Source organism: Cyphomyrmex costatus, unplaced genomic scaffold, assembly GCF_001594065.2.
Source record: "Cyphomyrmex costatus isolate MS0001 unplaced genomic scaffold, Ccosl1.0 scaffold15, whole genome shotgun sequence".
Classification (NCBI taxonomy): Eukaryota; Metazoa; Arthropoda; class Insecta; order Hymenoptera; family Formicidae; genus Cyphomyrmex; species Cyphomyrmex costatus.
Genome location: NW_017275499.1, coordinates 30616 through 58051, shown reverse-complemented (window position 1 = coordinate 58051; position 27436 = coordinate 30616). Strand labels below are relative to the sequence as shown.

Here is a 27436-nt window from a genome sequence, read left to right as displayed (position 1 = left end):
ATCGGCGTCGATACGTTTGTTTGTTGTATAAATGGCTCTTGCGAAATACATTATACGAAAGCGGAAAAAGTTGATATAATTTTCATCTATGATGATCTGTATGTTTCCGGACATATCGCATAATTTTTAAGAATTTTTTATTGTAATAATTTCGTTAAGATTTTTAAATTTGTTTACATTGAAAATGACCCAATCGGCGTCGAAATTTAATATATTATTGTCTTTGTTTCTTTGAAGTATATTGTTTTTATTTTGACTCGTTGCCCGTTACACTAATTTAATTTTTATATATTATTGTCGAGCCTTCTCTCAATATTATTAATATTATATTATCAATAATACCTGATCGTATAAGATTGTAAAAACTAATGCATACTCTGTCAGTAATACTGATCAGTAATACTGACTCAGAGTATTACTGACCGTGAGGAAGGCCTTATAACTCCATAAAGAATTAGTTATATTGAAATTACAATTACAGATTTCTCAGTAAGTTAAAGTTTTCTATCTTAAAAATGCTTTTTTAATTGTTTGTCTGCGACAATTTTTCATCGAATTACGGTGTTCTGAATATATACAATATTGCCTAATTCTTAGCGTATTCAAAAGTTTTTTATAATTCATATTCAATCGTTTAAGCAAAAAAGATCCAATTTTCACCGTTATGGTCTTTAATTCCTATTTCTCTCTTAATTCTGTATATTATTTAATTTGACAGTTGTCGTAGCTGTGAGCATAGTTTATTTCGTTTTTTATTACGCAGAACAATTCATTTCCACATATAATTTTCCACATCCGTAAAAAAGCGGTACACTGAAAAATTAGAAATTAAACCGCATTGTGCGCGCGCGAGTCGCGCACGTGATGTGTATATGGTGTGTGTGTTTATTTCCGGTCTCGATAACTTGAGCTAATGACCTTGGAATAACTCGGTGTGTGAAAAATGATCGTATCGAACTCCGTAAACAAGTATTTTAAAGGAAAAATTCCATACTTTCATGTGGTCTCATTAGGCTGTGATATCCGATTCACGTCATGTATCGTGACATCTTGACTTCCAATTGTCATTTTTCATCTTTTCACTTTGTCATCTGATATTTTAAAAACAATGGGGCTCAGTACAAATCTCATTCAAATATTCTTAAACTGGACACTTCAAGCTTCATTTTGCAGTTTTAAAGATATTTTTATCTTCATTATTTAGCAAGTTACGATCATTTAAAATTTGATAAATTTTTCCCAATTTTTCAATGTACCGCTTTTTTGCGGATGTATACGATTATTCATTGATTAACAAAGTAAAAGGAGAGTTTTTTAAATATTTTACAAGTTAATTCTATTAACTTGATAAGTGTTGTTGAAATGTATTTCCATATTAATATTTTGCAAGAATCCTTAAGGTGCGTCCCGAGAGACTATGAGTAATTATAACGCTATTTCTGTCATTTTTTCTCGTTATTTATTAGACGTAAAATAAGGATAAAATGACACAAAGCGTTAATAGCACATTTACCTTCTCGTTTCTAATGTTATCTGAAATAGTAGTGGTGAGTAAAGACGAATGTTGCTTTAAAATATTAAAACTAATAAATAGTAATAACTATAATGATTGCTGTTTCAATTTTTGTCGTTCGTATGAACTTTGTATGTTTAACGTTCTACATTATTTTACTTAATCCGGAGAGTTCCAGGTGCAAACTTCTATAAAAATCTAGTTTCATAGAAATCTGTGATTTTCCAGTGAATTAAGAAATAACTAAAGCTTCGTCGTGAATCTTGTATTGTATTAGATTGCTCAAATATTTTGTTTACTTCGCGCGTAAAAGGATCATAGGAAAAGAAAGCACGCACGAACACACACTGGGAGTTTTTTTTATCTTTATAAAATTAATCTGTCAGATGTAATCGAAATATGTTCTGGGTAACAGTCGAATCTCCTTGATATCTCTGATTGGCATAACAATAATCGACACATCAACATAATACGATCAAGCAGAAATGAACAAATGTTTTTATCCCAGCATCAAGTCGCACCGTATCCATAGACACGAGGTGGCGCCACTTCCGAGCCAGGACGAAGTCATACGAAGTTTTATTGCTGACGGACGAAGTTTATCGGCGCCGACGACTGCGGCGAGCCATATCTAGTGACCGGTGGTAGTTATTGCGCCTTACGCCGCACGATCGTGTTTATAGGACGTCGAACGCTCGACGAAGCCGGTGGCAGCAGAACAAGGGCAGCCGAGGGAGAATTTTTTTTTCGCGCGACGAACGAAATGCGCAGCGCGGACGACCAACCAAACGCAAGGGGCTTTCGTGTCTCAACTGCCGTGACTCTACGAGAATGCAGCGTCGTCATCGTCGGAAGTACATGCAAGAAATGCGGCAGGGACTTTAAATGCGAGAGCGACGTAGCTCTGCACTCACGATGGCGACACGATGGAGATATAAAATCGCTCATCCTGAACCGTCCTGAAATGAATTTCGGGGATATCAGCCAGAAATGCGACGAGTGCGACATGACCTTCAGGATCGTTTCGGATCTGAGAATCCACAAGCGACTGGTACACAGGCATATGTTGAAAAACAGAGGGAAAATACGCCGGAAGAATACGGTACGCATAAAATTCAAACTCAACGGTGTGACGACAACGGACGTGATTCTAAATCGGAGATACATAGAAATGTCGAGCAGTCTCGAATGTTTCGTCGATGTTTGCGAAACAACTTCAGACTCCCTCAAAAATAAAAGACGTCAGGATGACTGCGTTGGAAATATCGATTTGTCTCTTCCGAACCATGTTATGGACAAGAGTCACATGCAGGACGGTATACAGTCTCACGAAGCTGCGAATCGATACAATGTAGGTAAATTCGCGTCTACCAAAGGCGACGCGATAGCGAGTCGCACCGTCAAAGTGGGGAAGAGTCTCGTAGAGATCTCGAATACGCCGCACAAAGATGTAACTTCTGTTAGCGACGGTACGTTCGAACGGAACAAAGATCATTGTTATCTTGCTTCTCAAGGGACTGCGACAGACGTAGTTACCAAATCTTTTTCTGATAACATCGACATTCCCGATAAAGAAAATTCGCCAAGGATAAACGTATATTGTCAGAACGAGATTTTAATTGATGATGATGACGATAGCGAAGTTATTCTCGCTTGTCAATCGAAGACGTTCGACGAACCAACGTCTACATTTGAACAAAACTTTCGGCCCAACAAATGTCCTCCTTATTCCATCAGGTGGTCTGATAAAGCTACAGGGGTCGAAGAAACCAATGACTCGATCAATTCTTTAATAGATTCTGTAGAGATAATTAGTAACAATGGAAAGAGTTACGATCTTAATAAAGACGCGACAAAGCTTTTGTCACCTTCGTTGTCTCGACTTGGTGAGAAAATCAAGAAAAAAGCTAACGTTGATGATGACGTGCAGGAAGTGCTGCGAATAATAAGAGGAAATACGCAATGCGACATCAATCATGAATCACCCAATCGCATGGAAAGAGAGATGCTAGTTCAAAATACTGTAACCGACACATTTACGTTGCCTTCGCAACTGGAGCCGAGTGCTTGTTCAGAAAAATGCAACGTCGCGTTTACAAATTTTAAACCGTCTGATTATTCACCATTTATGACCGTGACTGAAAGCGATTATCGTCTTTTAGCAAATGCGTTTGACAAAAAGCTGGGTATTTATTTCGAAGATATGCAGCATTATGGGATCAAACTCTACAATGATTTACCGGAAATTAATAACAACTTAGAAGATTACTGGATATATGCTCGGGATACACACTAGGATTTCTTCGAAACGTAGAAGCAATCGGACGAGCTACCGTATATCAGTGAATCAAAACGAAAGACAATTAGAAGTAGCTATTATGTTAGACCGAATGTGTGTCGGTAAAAACTTAATGTTGAGTATACGTTGAAGACACGATTCCTAGATCTTTTCAAGGCCAAATAATGAATGTGCCAACATATATATATATATATATTTTTTCTTTTGTTTTTCTTTTATATTATTTCAATTTTATTAAAATTGAAGGTTAGAAATATGTTATTAGATATTTTTTTTACATAAATATTGATTTACTTATATATTTATAAAATCAACTAAATTTGAAGCCAACTTTTATTATTATTTTTTGTTTCTCGCCGCTACCGTCATTTTATTATTACATTTTTTCTTTAGTTAATTTAAACAAATAAAAGCATTGTGTGATACTTTCATCAAATGAATTGAACATAAGCGTGATATATGAAATTTCAATTCGTAAAGAAAAAAATTAGGCCTATTATAATAAATAAAAAATCCAAACATATCTGTAGAAATTATTAAATAACAATATTTTACAATTGACGTAGCCGAGATATAAAAAAATATTTGAAAAAGTTTCGTGATGCTTGAAAATTTAAATGTGAATAATTCACAATTGTTAATCTTGCCATAGTTATTAGCTTTTACTTAGGTTAGTAAAAAGTTCGTAAAACACTATTAAAATTTATAAGTGTTGGTAGTTGAAAACTTTTAAATTGGGGATAAAAGGAAGAATAATACTTTTACTATATAGGTTTAAATGTTATATGTTACTTAAATTTTTTTCTTTTTAATTTTCGATCAAATAATTTTGTAATAATAGACATGTTAATCAGATGTTTCGCTGAAACTAAACGATATCATTAATCTTATTTTGTATTACATTTCTACTTACATGCATATGCTATAATATAAATATAGACATAATAGATAATTTTTGTGTTTATGTACATGTTAGGCTCAATTTCTTTTGTGTTACAAGGAACATGTGAATCCATATATGTGATATCTAAAAAGAAAAAAAGAATTGTTTTCAGAAACTCGTTCATTTACACAATTTCTCTTCTGTTTTCGTCGCTTTCGTCAATATCGCACACTACGTACTTTATGTCAGTTTTTATAAAAATAATATTACAGCCAAAATGTTTTCCCTAGCACTTAGATACATACATATATATATATATATGTATACACAGTACTTCTATTTTTTAGGAAAGAAAAATACAATGCAAGAATTGCGATATTTTAGGATTTTTAACAATCTACATGTTTTGTAATAAATATTTGTTGAAAACATTATTTCTGTCTTTTCTTGAATTTTTCCGTTACGTCGTCGGAAGCGTAATAAACACTCTTCCGACGAGTAAAACAATTTCTATAAAAGAATAAGGAAGTACCATGATTAAAGTCGCGTTAAAAAAATCGATCTCTCTGTCGCAGTGATATTGCATGTGACAAATAAAAACATTCGCGTGTTACCGTCGTTGTTGCGTGACTTTCCCGTTGCTTCTCGTCGAGGACTCGAGGTTACGCATCCGACACGCATACATACGAATCGGTGAAGTCTCGATAGAGAAAGGGTAAAGGGGAAAAGGGAGTGAATTTCCGATGATATACCACCATCGGTTTAAACTATATGTAACGATCAGGCCGCTTCGCTTCCTTTGATATACAGCACGTTATTTGTCGCCGCGAAACACGATTGTATTCGAGATGCAGGATGAAACACGATTCACAACATTGCACAGCAGTCGTACGTCAACTGATAAGCTCACTGGACCTCGCCGTCGGGGCGTCGGGCCCCTCTACTGTGACTAGAAGCCCTCTCAAGTAGGAGAAACCGATTTGCTCTCTTATGAGTCATGAAGGGAGAGAAAAGACGGTCATCGAATCGATGCCTCAAACGCGCATGGAATGTGTGCCAATGTTGCAACTGAAAGAAGTCACGTCAAGTTCTAAAAACTTCCTTAACATAAAAAAATTTACGAACTATTGCAACTCATTGCATTCCACAACGTAAATGTGCAATCCATTGCGAAAATCAAATTGAAACTCGATAGCCGACATTTTGAATCTCACCTTTCTTTATAATAAGAACAGAGAGATTGAACGTACCGTGGTCATTATCTAAAAATCAGGAGTACGTATGCACCTGTATGCTATGAAACTTCGACAAAACTCGATCTATGCGAATTACACTATGAGAAGACTGAATAAAGATCCAACACCAAGTTGTAAGCTAATATTTAATAATAAATATTGTTTTGCAATAAATTCTTGGCAGTATTTTAAGATGCTTATTAGTATCATAATTAAATTCACGATCAATTAATTTTTTATTATTTCAATTTCAGTTTATGATTGCGTTTCAAGTTTGACAGTAGTGTAACGCAGTCAATGTAACACAGGTCAAAAACTTTTCATGATTTTAGACTATTGTTGTCTCTGAGATCGTGTGTTGTACGCTTTGATAAAATAACAATCGAGGAAGAAATAGGAACGGTAATAAACATGAATACACCGGCACGTTTCATAAATTGGTTACACAATTGACTCCTGGATTATTGCTAATATATTGCTATCCACTATTCTTTGAAATTCAGTACCGATATCTCTAACAAATAAGACGAAGCATGAGACTCTTTCTATATCTTTTGTCATATCCTAAGTATTTGTATTTCTACCCGAATGCTCCCCAGGTATTATACGTCATATTTATTCAACGTTCAGTAAATGGATGGAGTAGTAACTGAATGGCACTTGAGTATGAAAGAATCTGAACGTATGTATGTAATCCCTGAACAATGTGTCGTGCCTCCTTTTCTATTTTTTTTTTTAAATGGAAAAATCTTCTAACCCCTTTCATGGAGTGGCGATCCCCAAAGGAAATTATCCCACCATGGGAAAACGCCTCCGGATTCGACCTAGCTAGAAAGTAGTATGGGGTTCAGAGTGTCTTTGTCTTCCCGTGAAAGAGAGAGCCATGGGACGTTGCATATTCACTAAAAACCCTACTGACCCGTGAGTCACCTGTAATGGGAGGGTCGGAGATCACCGGAGATATGCTTTCAAGCCCTCTCTTCTCCGGATGTATTGTGCCCTGGGAAAAATTCTATTGAATTTGTTCATTTTTATAAATCATATTATCACCTCATTTGAAAATGCACACTCGATCCCCAGAGAACAATTTGCCAATTGACGTACAAATAAGGAAAAAACTCGAATAATTGCGTTATATTATAATACTAATATTTTTTTAAAGAATAATTTTAACATCAAAAATTGTAAAACTTGAAGTATTTCAGAATTACTAAAAATAAAATATAAATAAATTCTAATTTTCGATTTTAATTTAAATAAAATTAAATGTATAGTATTATGTGGATAAATATTATTAAATATTTAATCATTTAATTTTTTTAATAAAAATTTCTTATTTAATTTACATAATTTAAATCACATAATTTTTTTTATTATACTTCAATTAACTTTTAAGAATTGATTAAATTAAGACCAAAATTAAATTGTAACATCAAAATGATGAAAATTATACTAAGAATACATATTCAATAGCAAAAAAATGTGCAAAAAATATTCTTTAAAATAAAATAGTTACAGCATCATTTATTACATCACAATATTACATTCTACTTTTCATTATAACCATTCATCTGTCGTGTTTCACAAATGTGTGAAACACAACAGATAAATTTGGACATTACACGAGGGACCAGATTAATGATTAATCATCATCTTGCTTCATCCGCATTTTAACTCGTTTCAATTCTTCATAACGAGCAACGTAATCGTTCACCGTTGTGCATAGATCTCCATTCTTCTCCATTGTAAGCTCGAGGGAAGAGAACAGGCTCTCCAGTAGATGACTCGGCCACTCATCGGTTGATCTGACAATCGTTTCGACCAAGTCCTCAATTTGTGAGCTGTACAATTTCTCGGTGCTAGATGGGGTCGAAGAAGCGCTGGACGTTAATCTTTGCCGTTTCGACGGCGGACCTTCCCCGGACGCGTTGTATTCTCTTTTAATGTTCGTTCCTAATAATTAAGTTCGTAAAAGCATGCAAATCCATTGCGATTTATACTGTTGAATATTAAGGGGGTTTATTACTAATATTTATTATATAGATTATTCTTTATTATTTATAATTAGTATTAACAATTATAAGATATTTAATTAAAATTATAGGACGATTTTCTAATTCTTTATATTCAATGGTGGGGTCATTGCGAGGTATTTCACGTGTTAATAACTCGATCAATTCTAAGAAATCGCCCAATTGAAAAAATCACATTACAAATTTTATTTTATTTACTATCTGATTCTTATTGTCCTTTCTTTGTTAGATTATTATATAAAGAGTCCTTTATTTTTCATTTTATATATTTCACATTACAAAATTAGATACATAACGAAATCAAGTAATTGAGTCAAGTAAAAAAAACGTAACGAATGTTCCAAATCAGTACGTGATTTTTTATAAATTTTATATCACGTAATTTGAAAAGTTACATAATGATATGTTTCTTTCTTTTATTATTTAATTCTTTAAAATTCGATAACTATAATATCACATGGATCATTATAAAATCATGATGGATGAAATTATTTCTAATATCATGTGATTTTTAAAAAATTACATTATTTAAAATTATGTACTGATTTGGAACAATTTGTTACACGATTTACTTGTCTTAATTAAATAATTTCATTATGTAACTTTGTGACGTAATAATTTTTTTCAATAGAGCATGTACAGGTTGGACTTATAAGATTATTAATTGTAAAGCAATTACTCGATTTGGAAGACGTCGAGTGCGAGGATCGTACTGCTCCGAGCTTATTTCGCGCTTTCGATTGCGTTTTCATCTTTCTGGTCGTGCAGCGTGCCGCGCTAATCTCTTAGAGATCATTACGATGCACATTAACATGCGTAAATATTTTACATAAAACTTGTACTCAGAAACATACCTAGCAATCCGCTGGAGTCGGTAGAATGTATGTGATTCTTTAACTTTCTGTTCTCGCTCTTGAGCTTCTTCGGGCACGAGATTGGTGTCAGATCCGCTGCGTTTATTAGAAATTCATATGTTATTAACCACATTGTACATTGTTATTGTTTCAATCAATATTGTATCAATAATCACCTTGCGAAGAGCGATCCGAAAGACTGTCGGATTTTCCATTGAACAACTGCTTGAAAAAAGAACGTCGCTTTTGAGGCGAAGGCGATTTTACCTCGTATACTTCGCCGCGATTATCGTCATACAATTCTGCAATCTGTGACAAGTGGCGCAAACGGTTAATAATTGTGCACTTATGAGCATATTAAAAATATATCAATATTTAAATATCAGTCATTTAAGAGATAATTCGCTTAAATCCATTTTGACTATTTTCTAAAATGATTACAAATATTCATTTTCACTCTAATTTTTCAATCTACTATTTTTAAATATACCGTTTTGAAAAAAAAATATATATCTTAATGAATATACATATATATGCTTGCTTAAAAAATCATATTCATATCCCGAGGTAACTGTTTAAACTTTCTTACGATTTTCAAACTCATTATTTTTATAGATTCTCAACATCAAGTTATTAATATTTTTATCAAATATTAAAAATTATTAAGTCTTATAAAATACTTAAATATCAAAATTATTAAATCGCTTGTCAATTTAATTCATTACTATTCTAGTTCTTGCTAATGATTTTCAAGACTAAACATTTCGGGGCGTGGTTTGTAGAATTTTATATATTTGTATATATATAAATTTATACTGTGAAATGACATTTGAGTACTAAGATCCGCTTTGACCAAAAATAAGATTTTTCTTAGTTAGATTTATTCTCATATTCAATTTCGAATTGTAATTTTTTAAACCTTAATGTATTGAATATATACAAAACGCAGACAGAAATGTATCAAACATTTTCAAAAAAATAAGAGAGTATTGAAAAGACAAAAGAGATATTAACCTCCGTTGGCAAATTAATATGTCGACAATGAGCGGTCATTAGCACGAGCATGTACACCGATCGATCGAGACCACGCATTAAAGAAGTAAAAACCACTCTCGCCGTCTCATCCACTAGGTCCCACCAGGTCAAGACCCCAGGCATATACAGTAACGCTGGTAGAGTGCGTCGCGCGGTTTTGATCTTCTGTTATCACAACAAAACAACAACTTTATTTGACATTTTGCTCAAAAATAAGAAACAAGTGGTTTCTACTTGTATCATAGCTTCTTCCGCCGCCTTGCCCGTTTCCTCAAACAGCGTCGTAACGTCCAAAATGTGACATGGCAGATGTTCCAGGGTGTGCAGTAATGCTGGACCCAGATGACGGGTGTGGGAATCGTCTTCACCGCACAACAAAATTCGCGGACAGGCACTTGATTTGGACATGGCCTTACCTGTACTGCGATCCCATGTTTATTAGTGTTCGATTTTTGCTTCCCTGGATATTTTCATATCACCTACATGTTGTCGGAAGTCAGCATGCCGGCTGGACAGAGCGTTTGCAAACGCGACAGGATTCCCGTCAGATCCTCGTGCAACAACGGTTGGATTCTGAAGGATAAGCTCTTAATCGGGGCAACGATGACGCGGTGCGACGCGGGAACGATGTTCTGGCGTGCCTTCAAGAAATCTTCCTTTTCCACCTTGATAAGAAATATTTATCCTACAGATACGTTTATTACTTTACGTAAGAATAGTACGAAATGTACAGAATAATATGACATATCATAAAAATGAAAAGATCAAGCCATGTTCAAAAAAAGATACTAAAAAATATAAACCTTTTTATCTAATAATAAATTACCACGAAAAGTAACTGATATATTATTAATTAAAGGTACCAGTTCAAAGTGAACGTATATGAAATATATGTAACTTTCGGCCGATTTTTGAATCGCTCCGCATTCCGCTGTTCCCCTCGCACGACTCTCGAGCGACATTTGATCTGCGCGCGGAGCGGTTCTGGACATACCGCTTGTATGTCCAGAACGGCTTGATCGATTAAAAATTTTTTTAGCTAAAATTACTCGTGGCAATGCCGCCTTTCAGGACATATAACGTTCGATTCAAAATTTTTTATATTTTAAGTAATTATGCACCCCCGAAAAATGGACTTATGGTGGCTCGGGATAAAGACTTGTAGTGTCTTTCAGTTTTTGAACATGGCCAAGACATTATCGCGTTTCCTGATATTTGTATATGAAACATATGTATATTTTTATTGAAAAATTATTTCTATATAAGGTCCATATTTTTTCTGTAAAGTAACGTATTTTATTTATTATGTAGGATCAAATCAATATTTATTGTTACCAAGTGTCTTACTTTGAGATGGCGTTCATTGATGTGATACTTAGACTTGGAATTATAAATCTGTGGATAATTTCTGCGAACCGAGCACATAACTGCTTCAGCACAAAGAGCCTGTAGATCGCTGCCACAGAATCCTAGCGTTTTCGATGCCAGATACGCCAAGAATTTCTGTGCCGGTTTCTGCTTCCAGCTTTTGATGTGTACCTAATTGTATACAAAAACATTAATGTTTTCCTCTTCATATCATTATCTTTTTTCTTATACACATTTTTATGATATTTTTTACTATAATAGCAAAACGATACCGAAAGTATCTCTTTTCTGGCACTGTAGCAAGGCAGAGGGAAGTACAATTCTTTGTCGAATCTGCCGGGTCTCCTCAGAGCGGGATCTATCGCATCAATTCTATTAGTCGCGCCTATCACTATGATCTCGGAATTATTGTCCAGACCATCCATCAGAGCCAAGAGGGTGGAAACAACGCTAGCATGAACAAAATCCTGTCGACTAGATCTCACAGGCGCAAGACCGTCGACTTCGTCGAAAAAAATTATACACGGTTTCGTCTGTTGTGCCTGGAGAAGAAAATAATTTCTTTGAATTAAAGATAAAAAGTGGATACTCACTTCCTATGAAAACTATCTCTGGAGAATCTCCCTATGATATAACTGTATAAAAATACTGGAAAATGTATGTTTCAAAAAAAATAATTTTTTTAATATTTGAAAATATATTACTAAAGATTTTAACAATATTTTAAAATATTTTATAAAGCATTAATTTATTTAGAAAACATTTTTTTAAGTATTGGAAAGATTTGATATTTATGTGTTATATGGGCCCTTGAATTAATATGTATGATTTTGCAAATTTTCAATTTTACATTACAATTTGCTTATGATAGTCAAGTTTTGAAGGATTATAAATTGATCTTAAATTTAAATATTTATCTTTAAAATAGATTAAAATGATATAAGAGCATGGAACCAAACTTTACTGACCAAAGAGAAAATCTTTTCGAGCTTCTTTTCGCTCTCTCCGACCCATTTGCTAAGACAGTCAGAACCTTTGCGCGAGATAAAGGAGACCTTACGTTCGGAATTGCTGCATTCTGTTGCTAATGCGCTGGCTACGAGAGTCTTTCCCGTCCCTAGGGAAGAATGAAAGCAAGAGAGATTCATCTTGCACAAAGAAACATCTGGCATTACCTGGAGGACCGTGGAACAGTAAACCCCGTGGCGGTCTAAGATTAAATTTAGCGTACACGTCCCCGTACATCAATGGGAATAGAACCATCTCCTTCACAATCCTAATATGTTTCTCTAACCCTCCGATGCAGGAGAAATCTTTCACCGCGCCAGACATCTTTTTGTCTTTTCAAGAACTCGAGGACAGCTGCTAAACCGATCTATGTTTACTTCTGTTGCAATATAATCAATATAAAAATATCAATTATTCAGTATAATTAACGTAATTCAATATAATCAATACAAAAATGTTAATTACTCAATATAATCAATATAAAAATGTCAATTACTATCATCGATGTCTCGGTGGAAATCCACGATTTATTCGTGCATCCTGAGGTAATCTTACGATCAGTATTGTCACTGGAATTTTTACACAAGTGTTATTCAGAGTGTTATGAGAACCTACTACTCAATTTCAACATTATTCCTGACATTATCGTCAGCTAACAGACGGAAAGTTGCATGGATCGATTCTCGTATCGATACGACGCTCGTGTGTTTCAGTCCTTCCTAATGAAATAAAATAAAGGAACGGACAGAGAGGAATGCGAATAAAACGCCATTAATCGGTTACATTACGAAATCTTTATTTCACTATAATATATGACAATAAAATGTATTACTTATATGATAAAATAAATAAGGCAGTGGATGCATCTCGTCGCTTTTCGTCCGTCTTTTACAACTTCATCGTGTATGCGCCTAAATTCTTAAGGCTACCATCTACTCTGCGTGCATTCATTGTTCAGTAGAAAAAATTGCCAGATACTTGATATGCTACAGCTCGAGCCCGAGCGTGTTAATACTTCATCATTCTTCGTAGAGAGTAGTCTTAAGGGACGTTATATTCGAAGAAAGAAAGAGATAGAAAGAAAAAGAGAAACACAGATGGTAGTATGGTGACTCGTCCGTAATCGGCAGTGTTTACAAGATAGCTTTTCGATAGTGCATACATTGTTTATATCATATATATATATATACGTATAATACGGATTTCATGCGATGGTATTGTGAAAACGACGGCATACCGACGAGCACCAAGAACGTAATCGCAGAACAACCGTCTCATTCGGATTCGTGACTTCGAGTGCGGAATGTAAATCTGTGATCGCTAGAAGAAAAAAATCATATATACATATCCGTCCGACTGCGAGTTTAACGGCGTAACTTCCATATTTTATCTGAACACTTTGCAACAGTTATAATTATGTATATGCAGGTGTGAGGTTTTGCTAATGCATTATCTGTCGTTAGCTTCTTTGGCAAATACCGGATTCTCGTACGATCCCCGTCGAAAGAGAATCGATGATAATTCACATGAAGCAATTCTTCTTTTTCCTTTCTTTTCATCCTTCTTCGTTTTCAAACGAGGCTGAGGATCGAGAATGTATGTATACGTCGTATGCATAATACGAACGCTGGGAAAAGCGAGCGTTTCTTTTTCCTTTTTTCCTTTTTTAAACCTCAGTCTTTTTGATTCTACTTACTAAAAAACTTCGCAAGTAATACAATCGAATTTCGACGAATGATCCAATCGCCGAATAAAACGAATTCTTATCATGCTAATTACAAAAATTTTGCCGCTACGAATGCATCACCTGACGCAAGAAACGGATATGCTATCAACAAAATTTGTAGATTACTTCTTAAATCACGCTCTTGCAAAAAAAAAATGTTACATCTTAACAATAATATCCCTAAGATATTACTCGTGGATCACATGAGAGATTTATTGACAGAGTTTATTTACTATAGCTCCTATTCGATTGTATGATTTGAACAGTAAAGGATGGATTGCGCCCTGTATGTATGTTGCCTCCGATGTATTGTTTAAACGGTTATTGAAGAGAATCTGCTTTTCTCAGGCTGTTCGGAACAGCTTAAGTGAAAACGAGTTTTTCGTCTCGTCGCATACGACTTCATCTGGTAACTAATCGTTCACAATTACAGCAAGTCACAACCAATACACGAATCTGGGGAAGGCAAGTTATATCCTAAATATTCGCTAATATTTATACATGTACATACATATAACACAAAGTCTCCCAGAATCGTCACAGTTCTTCTCGAACATGAATATTTGGATTTCTGAATAATAAGAACGGCAGTTTTTTTTTTTCCCCCCTAAACCAAGACATTAGTTTTAGTAAAGTTGTGAACTATTAAAAATTTTATTTGTTTCACTTCCGGATTATGAACAGGTACAAAAATCAAAAGGTCGAGAAAATAAAACAAGAAAATCAAATAAGAAGAAAGTGCGATAGTCCTGGGATATTTTGTAGAGCGACGGCCAGATATTAAAGAATGCCTAGAACCGACTAGAAGTCTCAACGTTTTATATTCCCTTCCATTATTATTTAAAATTTTAAAACTTGATGTTTATTTCTTTTGACAAATTAAAAAAATTTTTTGTCGTCAATTTAAATCCCAATCTAAACATTTGCCATATAATTGTCGCGGCTCACTTTTGGGAATCTAACGCGCGAACGATTAATTTGGTTATTTTAAAATCATTCACTTTTTTAAGAGTCTTCGAAACCGTTCTAAACATGACTGACTGCCGCCAGTGCATCATATATATATTTTTTTTATCGAGGTATTTCATATTTATAGTTTGTGTGTGTGTGTGTGTGTGTGTGTGTGTGTGTGTATATTAAATTCCCTGTTTCCATCTTCAATGAGTTAAACCTTATCCTTTTTACAACTTTGGTCTATTTAAATTGCAGATTACTAGTCACATTTCGAATACACCTTAAGTTATTTCGTATGAATTGCATTAATACGGATGGATCAAAAGTTATCGTCGCACAAGAAAAAGCACATTTAACTAGAACAATTATTCAATTAAAAAGATAACAGAGTTTTGAAACAATATAGTTATATAGATAGATATATGTCTACTACTTCACATTTCTTCAGTATATTATTTTTCGACTTTATTAAGACGTAGTCGAGCTATATCAATCTCTTTTTACAATTTCGAGAAGAAAAAGCCATTAAGTAAAGAAGAAGTCTTCATATTTCTTTAGACATCGAATATAACTTTTATAATTTAATATTAAAAAATTTAATGTTTAATGTAAAATTAAAATGTTTTGTATATGAATTTTTTCTCCTGAGATAATAAGCTTTGATCATTTTTATACGTCAAGTATACCATCTTATCCTATAAGTAATAATTTGAATTGATACATTCTGTATTCGCGAGGTATATTTTGATACACGAAGAAAAAACCACAATCTCTAAATTGTTTGGAGTGAAAATTAAGCCAGTTTTCAAAAATAAATGAAATTTTTTTAATTCTTGAACAACAGTGGCAGATTTTCACTTTTTTTGGAGTAAAATTAATTTTAAAAGAATAACATCTCATTTCTTTTTTTAGTGAGACTTCGTTTCTCAGAGTAACTTCACTTCAAAAAAGTAAAATTTTACTTTAAAAGAATAAAATCTCATTCCTGTAAAGAGTGTAAAGAGTGAAAATCTCCCACTCTAGTTTAAGAGTAAAAATATTTTCACTCTTTTCCAAGGCTTTATTTTCAGTCTTTAGGAATGAGATTTCACTTTAAAAGAAAGATTTAGAGTATGTATAACAAATTTAAGGAAAAACACGTTTCAATTTTTCCTACGCTTGTAATTTTTTATTCAAATTCAAAAAATGAATATCTGAAATAATTCTAAATACTAAATAGCAATTTAATAAAATGACAAACTTGTCTAACAATATAAAAAAAAACTATCTAAACTTTTTTTTGCACTCTATCACCGTATTAATGTCTTTACTTAGTAAAGATTAAATTAAATTAAAATATAATTAAGTGCGTGTGTGTACACAATGTACCAATTCTAGTGTTTTCATTATCTCTTATACAGTGTGAGAAAAAAATACCGGGACTTCAAAAAATCTCAAAAAGATATTAAGTTTTACAGAAAACTTTCAGATAAAAGTTGTAAGGTTTAAAGAGGTCTATCTGTTTGTACCTTGGATCGCCAAAGTCAAACTGATAAGATCGGTAGATAAACCTTTTCAAATCCTATAACTTTTATCTGGAACAGATAATTCTAATTTATACAAAACATATATTTTTCGAGATATTTCAGAGTTCCGGTATTTTTTTCTCACCCTGTACGATTAATATAATGTAACTATTTGAAAGAAAAATATATACTTTGCAAAATGTGTAATGTGTCTTTATACATATAAAGTATGTGTATATAATATATTAAGTGACTGAAGATTAAATTAAAAACTTGTATCCTCTTGCGTTATACATATTATATATTGTCAGATAAGTTTTTAATTAGATCTTCTATATTTAATCTGAAATCTTTTGAACGAACGTTTAAAAATAATAGTCCATATTTTCTAAAGGAATATTATGCAAGAACATTAGCAATTTGCTACTTTTATCTTATTTGTTTTATCATTTTTATCACATCCATTATGATATATAAAAATGATATAATTTCGAAATTGAAAAGTTTTAAGACTCCTCTCTAGTCACCACAGCCATATTGAATCATGACGTTAATTTTTATTACGTGCCATTTGTAATAAAGTACAGACCCTTTGGACAAAACCAAAATGATAAGATCGCTTTAAAACAATTATATTGTAAAAATGAATGAAGGCTATTCTTATTCCTCCTTCTTCTTAGCCTTATTGTTTGTGGCCGAGCGTGATGCTTTTCTCATATGCATACGCTGATTGTATAATCATTTGGGACCTACAGTTTAACATCGTTTCTGAAATTTTGTTAGGCCGGAATTAGGCTGAAATCAAACTACGCGTTAAAGATCGAGATTGACGATTGAAAGATTGAAATTTGGCCAATTAAAATAATAGAAATTAAAATTTCTTTATCCTCATTGGTCAAATTTCAATTTTTAATCTTCAATCTCAATATCTTCAATGCGTAGTCTGATTCCGGCCTTAAACTACGCATTGGGTGCATCCAGAAACACGACCACTCACTGAGCGCTCAGTGAGCTCTTGTACCTATTTGGTTTATATTTTTAGATCTAATGGAATATGCTAATCAGATAAAAAAGCTCACTGTACGCTCAATGAGCGGTCGTGCTTCTGGATGCACCCATTAAACGTTAAGATCGAAGATTAAAAGATGTACATCTTTGTTACTTCTAATCATGTTTGAATACAAATTAAGTAGATCTAAAAAATATAGATTTACAAATGGATAGCAAGAAGGAAAGAAAAAAGGTTACACCATAATCTTTTTTTTAGAACTATCATTGGAAGATCCCATAACATTTTTACAATTGTTTTAAAACAATCTTATTATTTCGTTTTGTCCAAATTGTTTTTATTTACAAATGACACGTACAAAAAGTAATGTATCATTTCCTGTTTTCGACGTCACAGTTCAATATGACTGTAATAACTACTCAAGGGTGCGTTCGAAAATATCGAGTAAAATCACTAAATTATATTCCAGGGTCGCTTTTTCATTTCCGAATTTTCAGAGATTGACAGAGTAACTCGTTTAACCGTCCTACTATCTTGGCGCGAAGTGATATAAAAATGAAACGAACTGAGATGACTAAGAACATCACAGCTCTCATTAATTCGATTAGGGCAATACATTCCCTACCGTATAGAAAACGGAGATTTGATTATTCAAAATGCCATTATGTTATTAATTGATCCACATGGTAATTACTAACTTTTATTTTCTATGGTTGTTTTTACAAATTTTATTTAAAAAACGTGTATAGGTGTACGTATAGATATGACTGGACGTCCTAAGGCTTCAGAATTAGATAACAATGGTCCTAGATGATTTTCGAGAATTTCAAAAATTTCAGGTTTCATTCGAAAATGATGCCGAAATTGTTGACTAGTATATCGAAGAATTACATTTTCTATATAATCTTTTATATGTGCAGGCGTTTTCTGTTTTCCTCTAATTCGTTGAATATTTTCTATTAAAATAACCACTTCAAAATTATCGTCGTCACTTTCGGCATTTTCAATTTCTCTCATAACATTCGAAAATATTTCAAATATATGGTTAGCTGTCATTGCAAAATAATATCTATTTCAACCATAATTTCTGCCATTATATTACTTAAGTATTTTACCTTAGACTGGGTCCACAATCTCGCTTTAAAAGGCCCTAAGCCGTAAAGCCGTAAGAAACTGACCAATCATAGTTGAATGCGAGAAAAATAATCTACTGTGATTCGTCAATTTCTTATGGCTTTACGGCTTAGGGCCTCTTAAAGCGAAGTTGTGGACCCAGCCTTATGCGTTCGGAAAATCGTTGAACTTTAATGAGCCTTTTACAATAAGCCACAGATCATAAATTATAAGTCATAAGCTAGAATCGAACCAATCACAGTCGTTAATTTTTAGTTTCTTCTGATTTATCGCTGATTGTAGAAGGCCTATTAAGTAGTTCGGATCTACAATAAATAATTTGAACCTTAAGCCGTAAGAAATTGACCAATTACAGTTAAATAGGAGAATAATCGACTATAATTTGCTCATTCTTTATGGCATAAGGCTTAAAAATCTATTGTAGATCTGGGCTTAGTGTTACTCTGATCGAGTTTTATGTTTACCCATATTCAACCTTACTCTACCCGACAAGTAGATTTTCGAACGCACCCCAAAAGTGTCGATTGCGTATTTTAAAACCTAATGTGAATGATAAAAATGAGCTCTCACTTGATTTTCATTATAGTGAGAATGCGGTATTTCTCATGTGAGATTGCTCGGCAAGAATTTTGGAAAAATTATGCCAAAGTGTGCCGAAATTGTTCGAAATTTGTCTTATTTGAAGCATTTATTATGTAATTAATTAATTACATTTTTATGCTTCTTTGCAAGGAGGAAGATAAAAACGAGAATAACCATATTCGCAAAAAATTTAAATTTATTATAATAAGAAGGCAATTACGAGAACTCAAGATCCATTTGATATTCCTGACAGTACATTTCAAAAATTGTACATGTTAAGTACATACCTAAATATACTATATTATGCTTTGTTATGAATTGTACATAATAATGTGCGTAATTATTAACATAAAATATATTAAAAATTCGCCATGAAAGATCCAACTGTATGGAATTATTTAGACATACTGAAGATGGCTCGAAATTAAGCCGAAAGGTCTTACTTGTTCAAAATTGCAATAAATTTATTCTCGTAATATATTTCATTCTATTCCCGAGAACATAGAGATATCGCATTTTCACTTTGATCATACCTAATCGCGCGTTTCTTCATGTGAGATGAAAACGCGAAAAGTGAGAGACGTCGACAAATATATACAATCGATCCGTAGGAGTCTTAATACGCAATAATATTATCATCATCAAGCTAATAATAATGAATCAAATTTACACAAGCCATTTATTAAATTAAATCAAATTAATTTTATGAAAAAGATATGTATACAAACGGCAGCAATAAAAAACGGCAATTTAACTTTCTTATTATTTCAGCCCCATATATATGCATGATCAAGATTTATGGTTTTATCTTATTTTTTGTTTATGAACTATCAAATAATCGCTTGGATTGAACAGTTACAGTATTTTTAGAATATGTACAAAATCCAATCTAACATATCTGGAACTTAATGTTCAACTAAAATTAATTGCCTTTTATCTTACAAATGCAATAGCTTTGCAGATACATGCTGTGTTATTCACCTAAAAATTGGCAGTATAATAACTAATTGTAAGAAATATAGGATTCCAAAGTTCCATTTGATACAACAATGATAGTATCCAGCTTTACGAGCAGTATAAATATACAAAAAAAGATCTGATGTGTAGCTGGTGTTACAATGGCGTAATAATGTAATACGTTTGTTTTGTTACGAGTAATAATATGCATTTTCTTTCATACCTGTGCACTATACTCTACTGACGTTGTGACTTGTACTCTGTAAATTTTTCCACTTCCTTGAGCAAGTCCTGAAAATAACGATGTTTGTTAACATACATTTTTTTATATCCAGTTGAATTAACTAGTATTTTCATTGTTTTATAGTTTCTGTAGCTTTTACAATACAAGGTATATTTACCTTTGGCAGTGATTTTCTATCGTATTTCTGAGCATATTTTCCAATGCATCTGCTTAGTTGTACATAAATATCGCACAATACCTCGACAGGAAAGTCTTTTGTTATTTCAACGGTAAAATGCCAGGCATTGTCAAGTTCGCTTTTATCAACTACGATTTTCTCGTTTTCTTCAATCTTATCCCGGCTAGTATCACTTTCAATAGCAAAAGATAATTCGTCCATGCTTTCGCGTCGAGATGACGAACTCGAATCACCATTTCCTATTGGCTTCTCTTCCTCTATGAAGCATATTTCCATTTGATCGAGATTATCTATTCGTTGATCTGTCGCAGTGCAGTTTTGACTTCCCTTTGAATTCTCATTTTGTGAATCGTTCTCGGAATCGGTATTATCAAACAATCCCATATGTCCGTTTAAAACATTATTCGCCTCAGTTTCAAATTCTTGAAATTTTTCTAAATCAATACTAGTAGTAGTTTCATTGTTTACCGATTTATTCGCAACTGTTTCAGTAGCGTTCTCACCGAAAGCGATTTTCCTCTTCTTATGGACCTTCTTTACGTAACCGCGAGCCCAAGCGGGTATTTTACGCTTCCTCGAACTACCAAATTTCTTTCCATTCACAACGAGAGAATGACTAGAATTTATAGACTCCTTCTTTTCCGTTCGCTCATTTGTGGAACTAGATTCCAGCTTGGAATTCTTGTTTCTTTCATTATCACAATTGCTTTCTAAAATTCGACGAGTCTTCGAAATTTCGCGACACTTGTCCTCGAAATCAGAGTCCAATTCAGCTTTTATTAAAGCATAAGCGTTATCACGCAAAGAACACGCTCGATGTCTTATTAATTTATCCGCAGGGTCCCTGTGGAAAGAGAACGTAACATGTTATTAACATATAAAAAAAAAAATGTATTCTAGCATTCCATTGATAGAAAGCATGATGACTAATGGGAGTGGTCTTCAATGATGCGTGGTGAATTAGTCATAATGGTGTGTCTAGCAAAACAACAACGATTATGGTGCGCTCTAAATTGAAAACCACTATTATCTACGGAGCGATAACAGCATTACGGATAAACAGCAAAAAGCTCAACTACCTCTTTAATATTCCGAGGGAGGGCCTATCACGTAAGCTGACATGAAAACACACAATATGAAATGTCAGTATAGAAAAAGACAGTATATATTGCTAGAGAAAAACTTCATGTTATAACACAATATCAATAACTGCTTCTGTAACGGAGATATAATTCTCGCACAAAGATTCGTATGATTGTTTTCCTTGACCGGCGAGAAATTTTAAAAAGATTGCATTCTGATTCAGTTACTGACCTGTCTGGGTTATATTCTAGAGCATTTCTACATATGAGATCAATATCGTCAAGAAATTCGCGGGCGCATAGATAGCAGTTCATGTCAATCTTGGTCATCATTGTTTCCAAATCCATAGGCTGTTTTATTATTAGATTGTAATCCGGCACTTCTTCCGTGTCCACCGGTTTCGTGAACATGAAAAATCTGAAACACATTATTTCATTAAAATCTTCTGATATACTGTGAAAAAAAAAACTGAAAATAATTTATACGAACTTACTGTCGATTTCTCGCTAATTTAGCGCATATTTCTCTCAAGAAAATTCGTAATTCTCTCAGAGATATTTCATCTTTCTCGTACATGATCTGCTTCTCCTCTTCCGTTAGTTTCTTTGGCAATGGATCTGGCGCTAATGGCAGTGTTTCTAAAACCTCTATTTTGTTGCTTTTGATCTGTGGCTGTCTTAGACTCTGAATAACAAAAATGGGCCGGAAAAATTTTTTTCTTTGTTCAGTAGTAGGAGTCTTCATGGAATACACCTCTCCACGTAATTCACTAAACAAGCTTTTTAGTTGATTGGGGAGATCTTGATACGTTGCATCACTCGTTGCGAGAATTAAAATTGGTAATGAAGGATCCAATGCTGCGATACGGCACAGGAAAACTGCTTTCACTGTTTCTGGCACGAGAGGCCACCACTGATTAATCGACCGAATGTAAATAATGGACGGTACGTTCCTAACAGCTTCATTAAATACCTATAATATTAAAAAAAAATACAATTATTAATATTTATCAATAATATTCAACTATTAAAATACTTCTTTTTTTTAATATAATAAATATAAAAAATCGCATATAAATGAAAAATTAAAACAAATAATAATTTAATTTTTCATTTATATGTAATATATCTATATATATTTATATCATATTTAAAATCAAATTATTTTTATTATATCATTTTCAATTTTTATGAAGTTAGAGCTTTGAAACTTGTGAGCAAATATGTTTAAGTTTAATGTAGCAAGTTATATAATACAACCTGCACGCAAGTTTCTTCCGGCGATCGAGCACTTTCTGCAAACAATGTGCTGACATCTAAAATCTGAACTGGCAAATGTTCCATACAATATAGTAATGCTTGAGCTAAATGAGGTCCCTGACCCTCGGATAGACTACCACCTGAGATCAATAATCTTGGGCGATGGATACCCTTGGCATTTCTCATTCTATAAAAAGAAACCACGATAACAATTTAAAGGAATATATTTTGATTATTATTTGATTATAATGTGCAAATGTAATGTATATGTAAAAAATATAATTACTTTGCCATTGCAGGATTTACACCTTGAGGAAATATTCCTCTTATTAAATTAAGTAATTCTTTTAATGGAGGTGCTAATAGCGGTTCCATAAAAGGTTGCAATTTTCTTCCTGCACATGGAGCTACTCTATGTGATGATGGAATAAGCATAGCATTTGCTTGCATAAAGTCACGTTTCTTTACCTGTTAATTAATATAGTTAATATTAACTTCTAAAATAAAATTCCGATTAAGATTAGTAATTGTTCTTTTCATACTAAACGTACTTCAACTCTCTCTGGATCTAGCAATAGTCTATCATTTGTCATATAAATTTGTGGATAAGTTCTCCTTAGCCCCTGCAGTACTGCCTCAGTACACAAAGCTCTCAAATCTGAGCCGCAATAACCAGTTGCTTTTTCCGCCAGTATCTCCAATAATTGATCAGATGGTGGATTTTTCCATTTACTAACATGAATTTTCAAAATTTCTAATCTTTCTTTCATAGCCGGTAAGGGAAAGAAGAGTTCGCGATCAAAACGGCCGGGTCTTCGCAGAGCTGGATCGATTGCATCAATTCTGTTCGTTGCACCGATAACTATAACCTTTAACAAATAAAAAGGAAAAGATAAAAATTTCTATCAAAAGTATTTAGTGTATTAATCTTCTAATATCATTTCTGAGATGATGGAAAGCTCAGCAACAATGCATAAGTTTTAGAAAAAACAAAAGTTGTTCGAAATGAAAATTGAACAAGAAGTAGCGCCATCGAAGAACATTTTTATTACCTGTCCCCTATCACTGAGACCATCCATAAGTGCTAAGAGCGTGGATACGATACTAGCATGTATCTGATCCTGCTTGGTACTTCTAACAGGTGCCAGACCATCTATTTCGTCAAAAAATATTATGGACGGTTTCATTTGTTGAGCCTGTTCAAATAATAATCTCAATTGTCGTTCTGATTCCCCAACCCACTTTGATAGACAGTCTGCTCCTTTCCTCATGAAAAATGCCATCTTCTTATTGCCTTGACTGCATTCATTTGCTAGTGCTCTAGCTATTAATGTCTTTCCAGTCCCTAAAATAAATGTCCATGTTAAACAAACAAGAATTAAAATAAATTTTTATTATATTGCACTTTAAAACAATAGGTTTGTTTCTGTACATACCTGGCGGACCATGGAACAATACACCCTTCGGTGGGGTAACATCATATCTCTCAAAAACGTCTGGATACATCATAGGAAAGATGACCATCTCCTTAAGGCAGTGAATGTGGGTTTCCAGACCTCCGACGTCATTAAATCTAATGTTAGTGTCTAAAGTGATGGGATTTATGTCAGCTTTTCGATCTGGTGGACCGCCTTGTGGTATAGCCGATTGTCTGCAGAAAATAATCGATATTTTTATTAATCCTCAGCATGTGAACGGAGGTCATTTGTTTAGGTGATTTTTTAAATTATGAATATTTTGAAAACAAATGGGTGTAGGCGTTGTGCTCCTAAAAAAAACTTGTGGGGAAAAGTGTCAATGAAAACCCGGTAGTGTGCATCATTTTTTCTTGCTAAGCAGCGGTTATTTTGTCCTAACAAAATTGATTCTCAGCATTTATATGCAACGCATATTTGTATAAGAACAATTTTTCTGTGTTTGTTGATTATTTTGACAAGTAAAACATATATGAAGTCTCTCAAAAGTATTTGACCTCTGCGCATATTTTTATTCTTAGACATCCCTCTCTCTATTTTGGAAAACAGACACTTAGTATTTAGGGGAATCTTGAGGAATATCTTCGCCAAACGGCATGACCCAACAGTTTAATCGGCAATAGTAAGTAGTTGTAAGCGTCGCATTTCACAATGATCGAGCGAGTCGGTCATCTTATCTGATTCAAGGTTTTTTTTACTAAACACGGCGTTGTCCAACTTTGTCGATCTTCGTATGTACTAGATATAATCCTGTGTAATATTTGGTTATTTTCTTCTGGTTGAAAAAACCGCGTTAAAGAGCAAAAAACTAAATGCGACACTTGGAATTTTTGACGCTTACACATCTGCGTATCGTTGCCAATTAAACATCTATTGGATCGTTCCGTTTGATTAGGCTACTCCTGAAGATCCTTTTCTCTACCTTCCTAAATCCTGAATGCCTATTTTCTATAATAAAGAAAGTAGATTGCCAAAAATATATGCAAAGGTTGGGTACTCTTGGGTGTATCCAGACCTCGTGTATATATGTAGAGTGTAATTTGAGGATAATTTTACTGTAGCGTGAAACTTCGTAAAAAATTAAATAATAAAATTGTAAGTCAATTTTTTCCGTAAAGTAATTTAAAAAAAAAAATTAAATAATAAAAATGCAAGCAATTTTTTCGGTATAAAGTAATTTTTTAAGTACAAACGTTTAAAGTTTAACTAATCATAAGCGTTGATTATAAAGTTATCTGTCCATGTGACGTACGCGCGTGCTATGATATTAGATATTAAACAAAACTGCCGCTGCATGTACAGGGTGCTTCCGAAACCTACACATCAGTGTAGTATTGCAATATTGTAGCGACAATCATAAGAATTAGACATGTCTAGTTCACAATGATAATCAAATTTCTTTTTTAATTTTTGGCATTGTACAATTATGTGACCATCTTTCTTGACTTCAATTGCATTTGCGAGATGATGACCTTTGACGTTCTATTTACTATTTATATGTTATGGACAATAGAGTTTTTTAACAGCTAGACATGTTTTATGGAATGCTTCATTCTTTACTTAAATTATATAAAATAAATTTTTTTTCTCTCTTCTCTCCCATCAGAACATGGTAAAACACAGTTTCAATCGTTTGTTGAATAAAGACGATTTTATCTTGTCCAGAATGTCCATCGTATCTTTTTTCTTCGAAATATAACTTAATTTTATATCGATATTGCGTTTTATAATATAATAAGGTAGATTTTTGTTATATAAGTTTATTTGAGCATCCAAAGAGGACTGAATCATATAGCCGAAACATGTAATGCACACGTTGTGTAATGTAATATCAAGTTGTCAACTTATTAAAGTAAAATTTACAATCAGAATGTAGCTCGTCACTTTATTTGAAATTTTGACGAATTATTTATTTGACTCTTATTAGTCCTCTTATATTACACAACTGTCATTTTTATATTAAGAGTCCTTGTATTTAAATATTTTTAATATTTTTTGAACATTTAATCCATTAAAAAAACACACCGGATATTAACTGCCATTTATACGAAATAGGTACTACAAAAGCGTTTACATGGTAAGGATTAATAAAAAACATTGCATAACAACAATTTTTTTCCTGATAAATACCTTGCTTTTTTTACTTTCTTTTTGTCATAACGCTGAGGCTCAGAGTCACTGGAATCAGCAGAACTTGTACTCTTACTTCTATGCTTCCTTCTTCTCATCGAATTGCTGAGGACACTTCTAAGGGCTCTAATAGAACGCCTAACTGGTTCTACATTAGCTTGAAACCTATCTACAGTAGGCTTTTTTTGACGTAAACTATACTTCCTAGGCCCAGGAGAATCCGAAGATTCGCTTAAATCACTATCCACCACTGCATATATAAATAAGTGTATAAATACATAAATAAATCATGTTATATTTTGAAAGAAATTAAATACGCGTGCATTATACTGTAGTGCCGGCAAATCTAAATCTTCTACTTACCTCTTGGCAGTTGTCGTTGAGTCGTACGTCTTGTCCTCTTAATGCGCGTATACATATCCTCAAATCCCTAAAAATAACATAAATAAAAGATACATAAATTTACAGATCATCATTCGACGATAGGAAAATGAGATACAAAAATTTGCTTACGTCTTCATTTTCAGAATTGTCATTGTTATCTGGTTTTTCACTTTCGTGTGAGCTAACATCATCTGCCTCCTCTTGCTCTACTTTGGGCTTTTCAGTTTTTTCAACTACATTTCCACATAATCTGGTTACAGGACCTTCTCTAAATCTGTTTGGGCTATCAGACTTTCTTGTTCTAAGGAAGCAGAGTTTAATGTTAATTATATTACATACATCTACTAAAAAAATATATATATATACACAATATATACACACACAGGGTGTGTCAAAAGTATGGAAACAGTAGAAAACTGGTATTGGCAATGCAATCCAAGGTCAAAGGGATGTAATCAGTGAATAGATCTTTTTAAGTTCTACAACTTTTGTCTGAAACATTTTTCTTAAGAAGATTTTGCTTTGAGATATTCAACTGTTTCCATATTTTTGATACATCTTCATATATATATATATATATACATATAA

At 33.2% G+C, this 27436-nt stretch overlaps 2 protein-coding genes across 5 annotated transcripts in view; both read right to left on the bottom strand.

Annotated features, from left to right (window-relative positions):
- Positions 1-7453: 7453 nt before the first annotated feature.
- Positions 7454-12869, bottom strand: LOC108783443 (ATPase family AAA domain-containing protein 2). Of its 4 annotated transcripts, none has more exons than XM_018552009.1 (12): positions 12725-12869; positions 12396-12607; positions 12189-12337; positions 11493-11762; positions 11200-11391; positions 10336-10517; positions 10087-10273; positions 9832-10017; positions 8994-9126; positions 8818-8913; positions 8643-8747; positions 7455-7883 (listed from the first exon to the last, which is right to left on the bottom strand). In XM_018552009.1, exons 2-12 carry the CDS (start codon positions 12550-12552, stop codon positions 7573-7575), a joined length of 1968 nt encoding a protein of 655 aa, XP_018407511.1. In that variant the 5' UTR covers positions 12553-12607; positions 12725-12869; the 3' UTR covers positions 7455-7572. The 4 variants fall into 4 exon arrangements, with proteins under 4 accessions (XP_018407514.1, XP_018407511.1, XP_018407513.1 ...); XM_018552011.1 differs by having other exon boundaries at positions 12694-12747; XM_018552012.1 differs by lacking the exon at positions 8643-8747 and having other exon boundaries at positions 7454-7883.
- A 140-nt stretch (positions 12870-13009) lies between these two features.
- LOC108783444 (ATPase family AAA domain-containing protein 2) overlaps positions 13010-27436 on the bottom strand; it is a 15921-nt gene continuing 1494 nt past the window's right edge. Inside the window, exons 4-16 of the mRNA XM_018552014.1 lie at positions 26978-27149; positions 26828-26894; positions 26465-26714; positions 24296-24510; positions 23912-24204; positions 23411-23728; positions 23146-23327; positions 22860-23046; positions 22094-22572; positions 21832-22017; positions 20497-21361; positions 20319-20386; positions 13010-13548 (exon numbers count right to left, since the gene is read on the bottom strand). Coding sequence (XP_018407516.1) covers positions 20333-20386; positions 20497-21361; positions 21832-22017; positions 22094-22572; positions 22860-23046; positions 23146-23327; positions 23411-23728; positions 23912-24204; positions 24296-24510; positions 26465-26714; positions 26828-26894; positions 26978-27149 — 3268 coding nt within the window. The 3' untranslated portion in view covers positions 13010-13548; positions 20319-20332. The remainder of the gene's footprint in view (positions 13549-20318; positions 20387-20496; positions 21362-21831; positions 22018-22093; positions 22573-22859; positions 23047-23145; positions 23328-23410; positions 23729-23911; positions 24205-24295; positions 24511-26464; positions 26715-26827; positions 26895-26977; positions 27150-27436) is intronic.

What these genes read in the sequence shown, in the direction of transcription:
- LOC108783443 (XM_018552009.1), bottom strand. Translation starts at nt 12,552, where the DNA reads ATGTCTGGCGCGGTGAAAGATTTCTCCTGCATCGGAGGGTTAGAGAAA. An exon ending in ACTGTTCCACGGTCCTCCAG is followed by an intron (nt 12,338 to 12,395) that starts GTAATGCCAGAT and finishes ATTCTTCCCTAG; the next exon opens with GGACGGGAAAGACTCTCGTA. An exon ending in CGACTCCAGCGGATTGCTAG is followed by an intron (nt 8,748 to 8,817) that starts GTATGTTTCTGA and finishes ATGATCTCTAAG; the next exon opens with AGATTAGCGCGGCACGCTGC.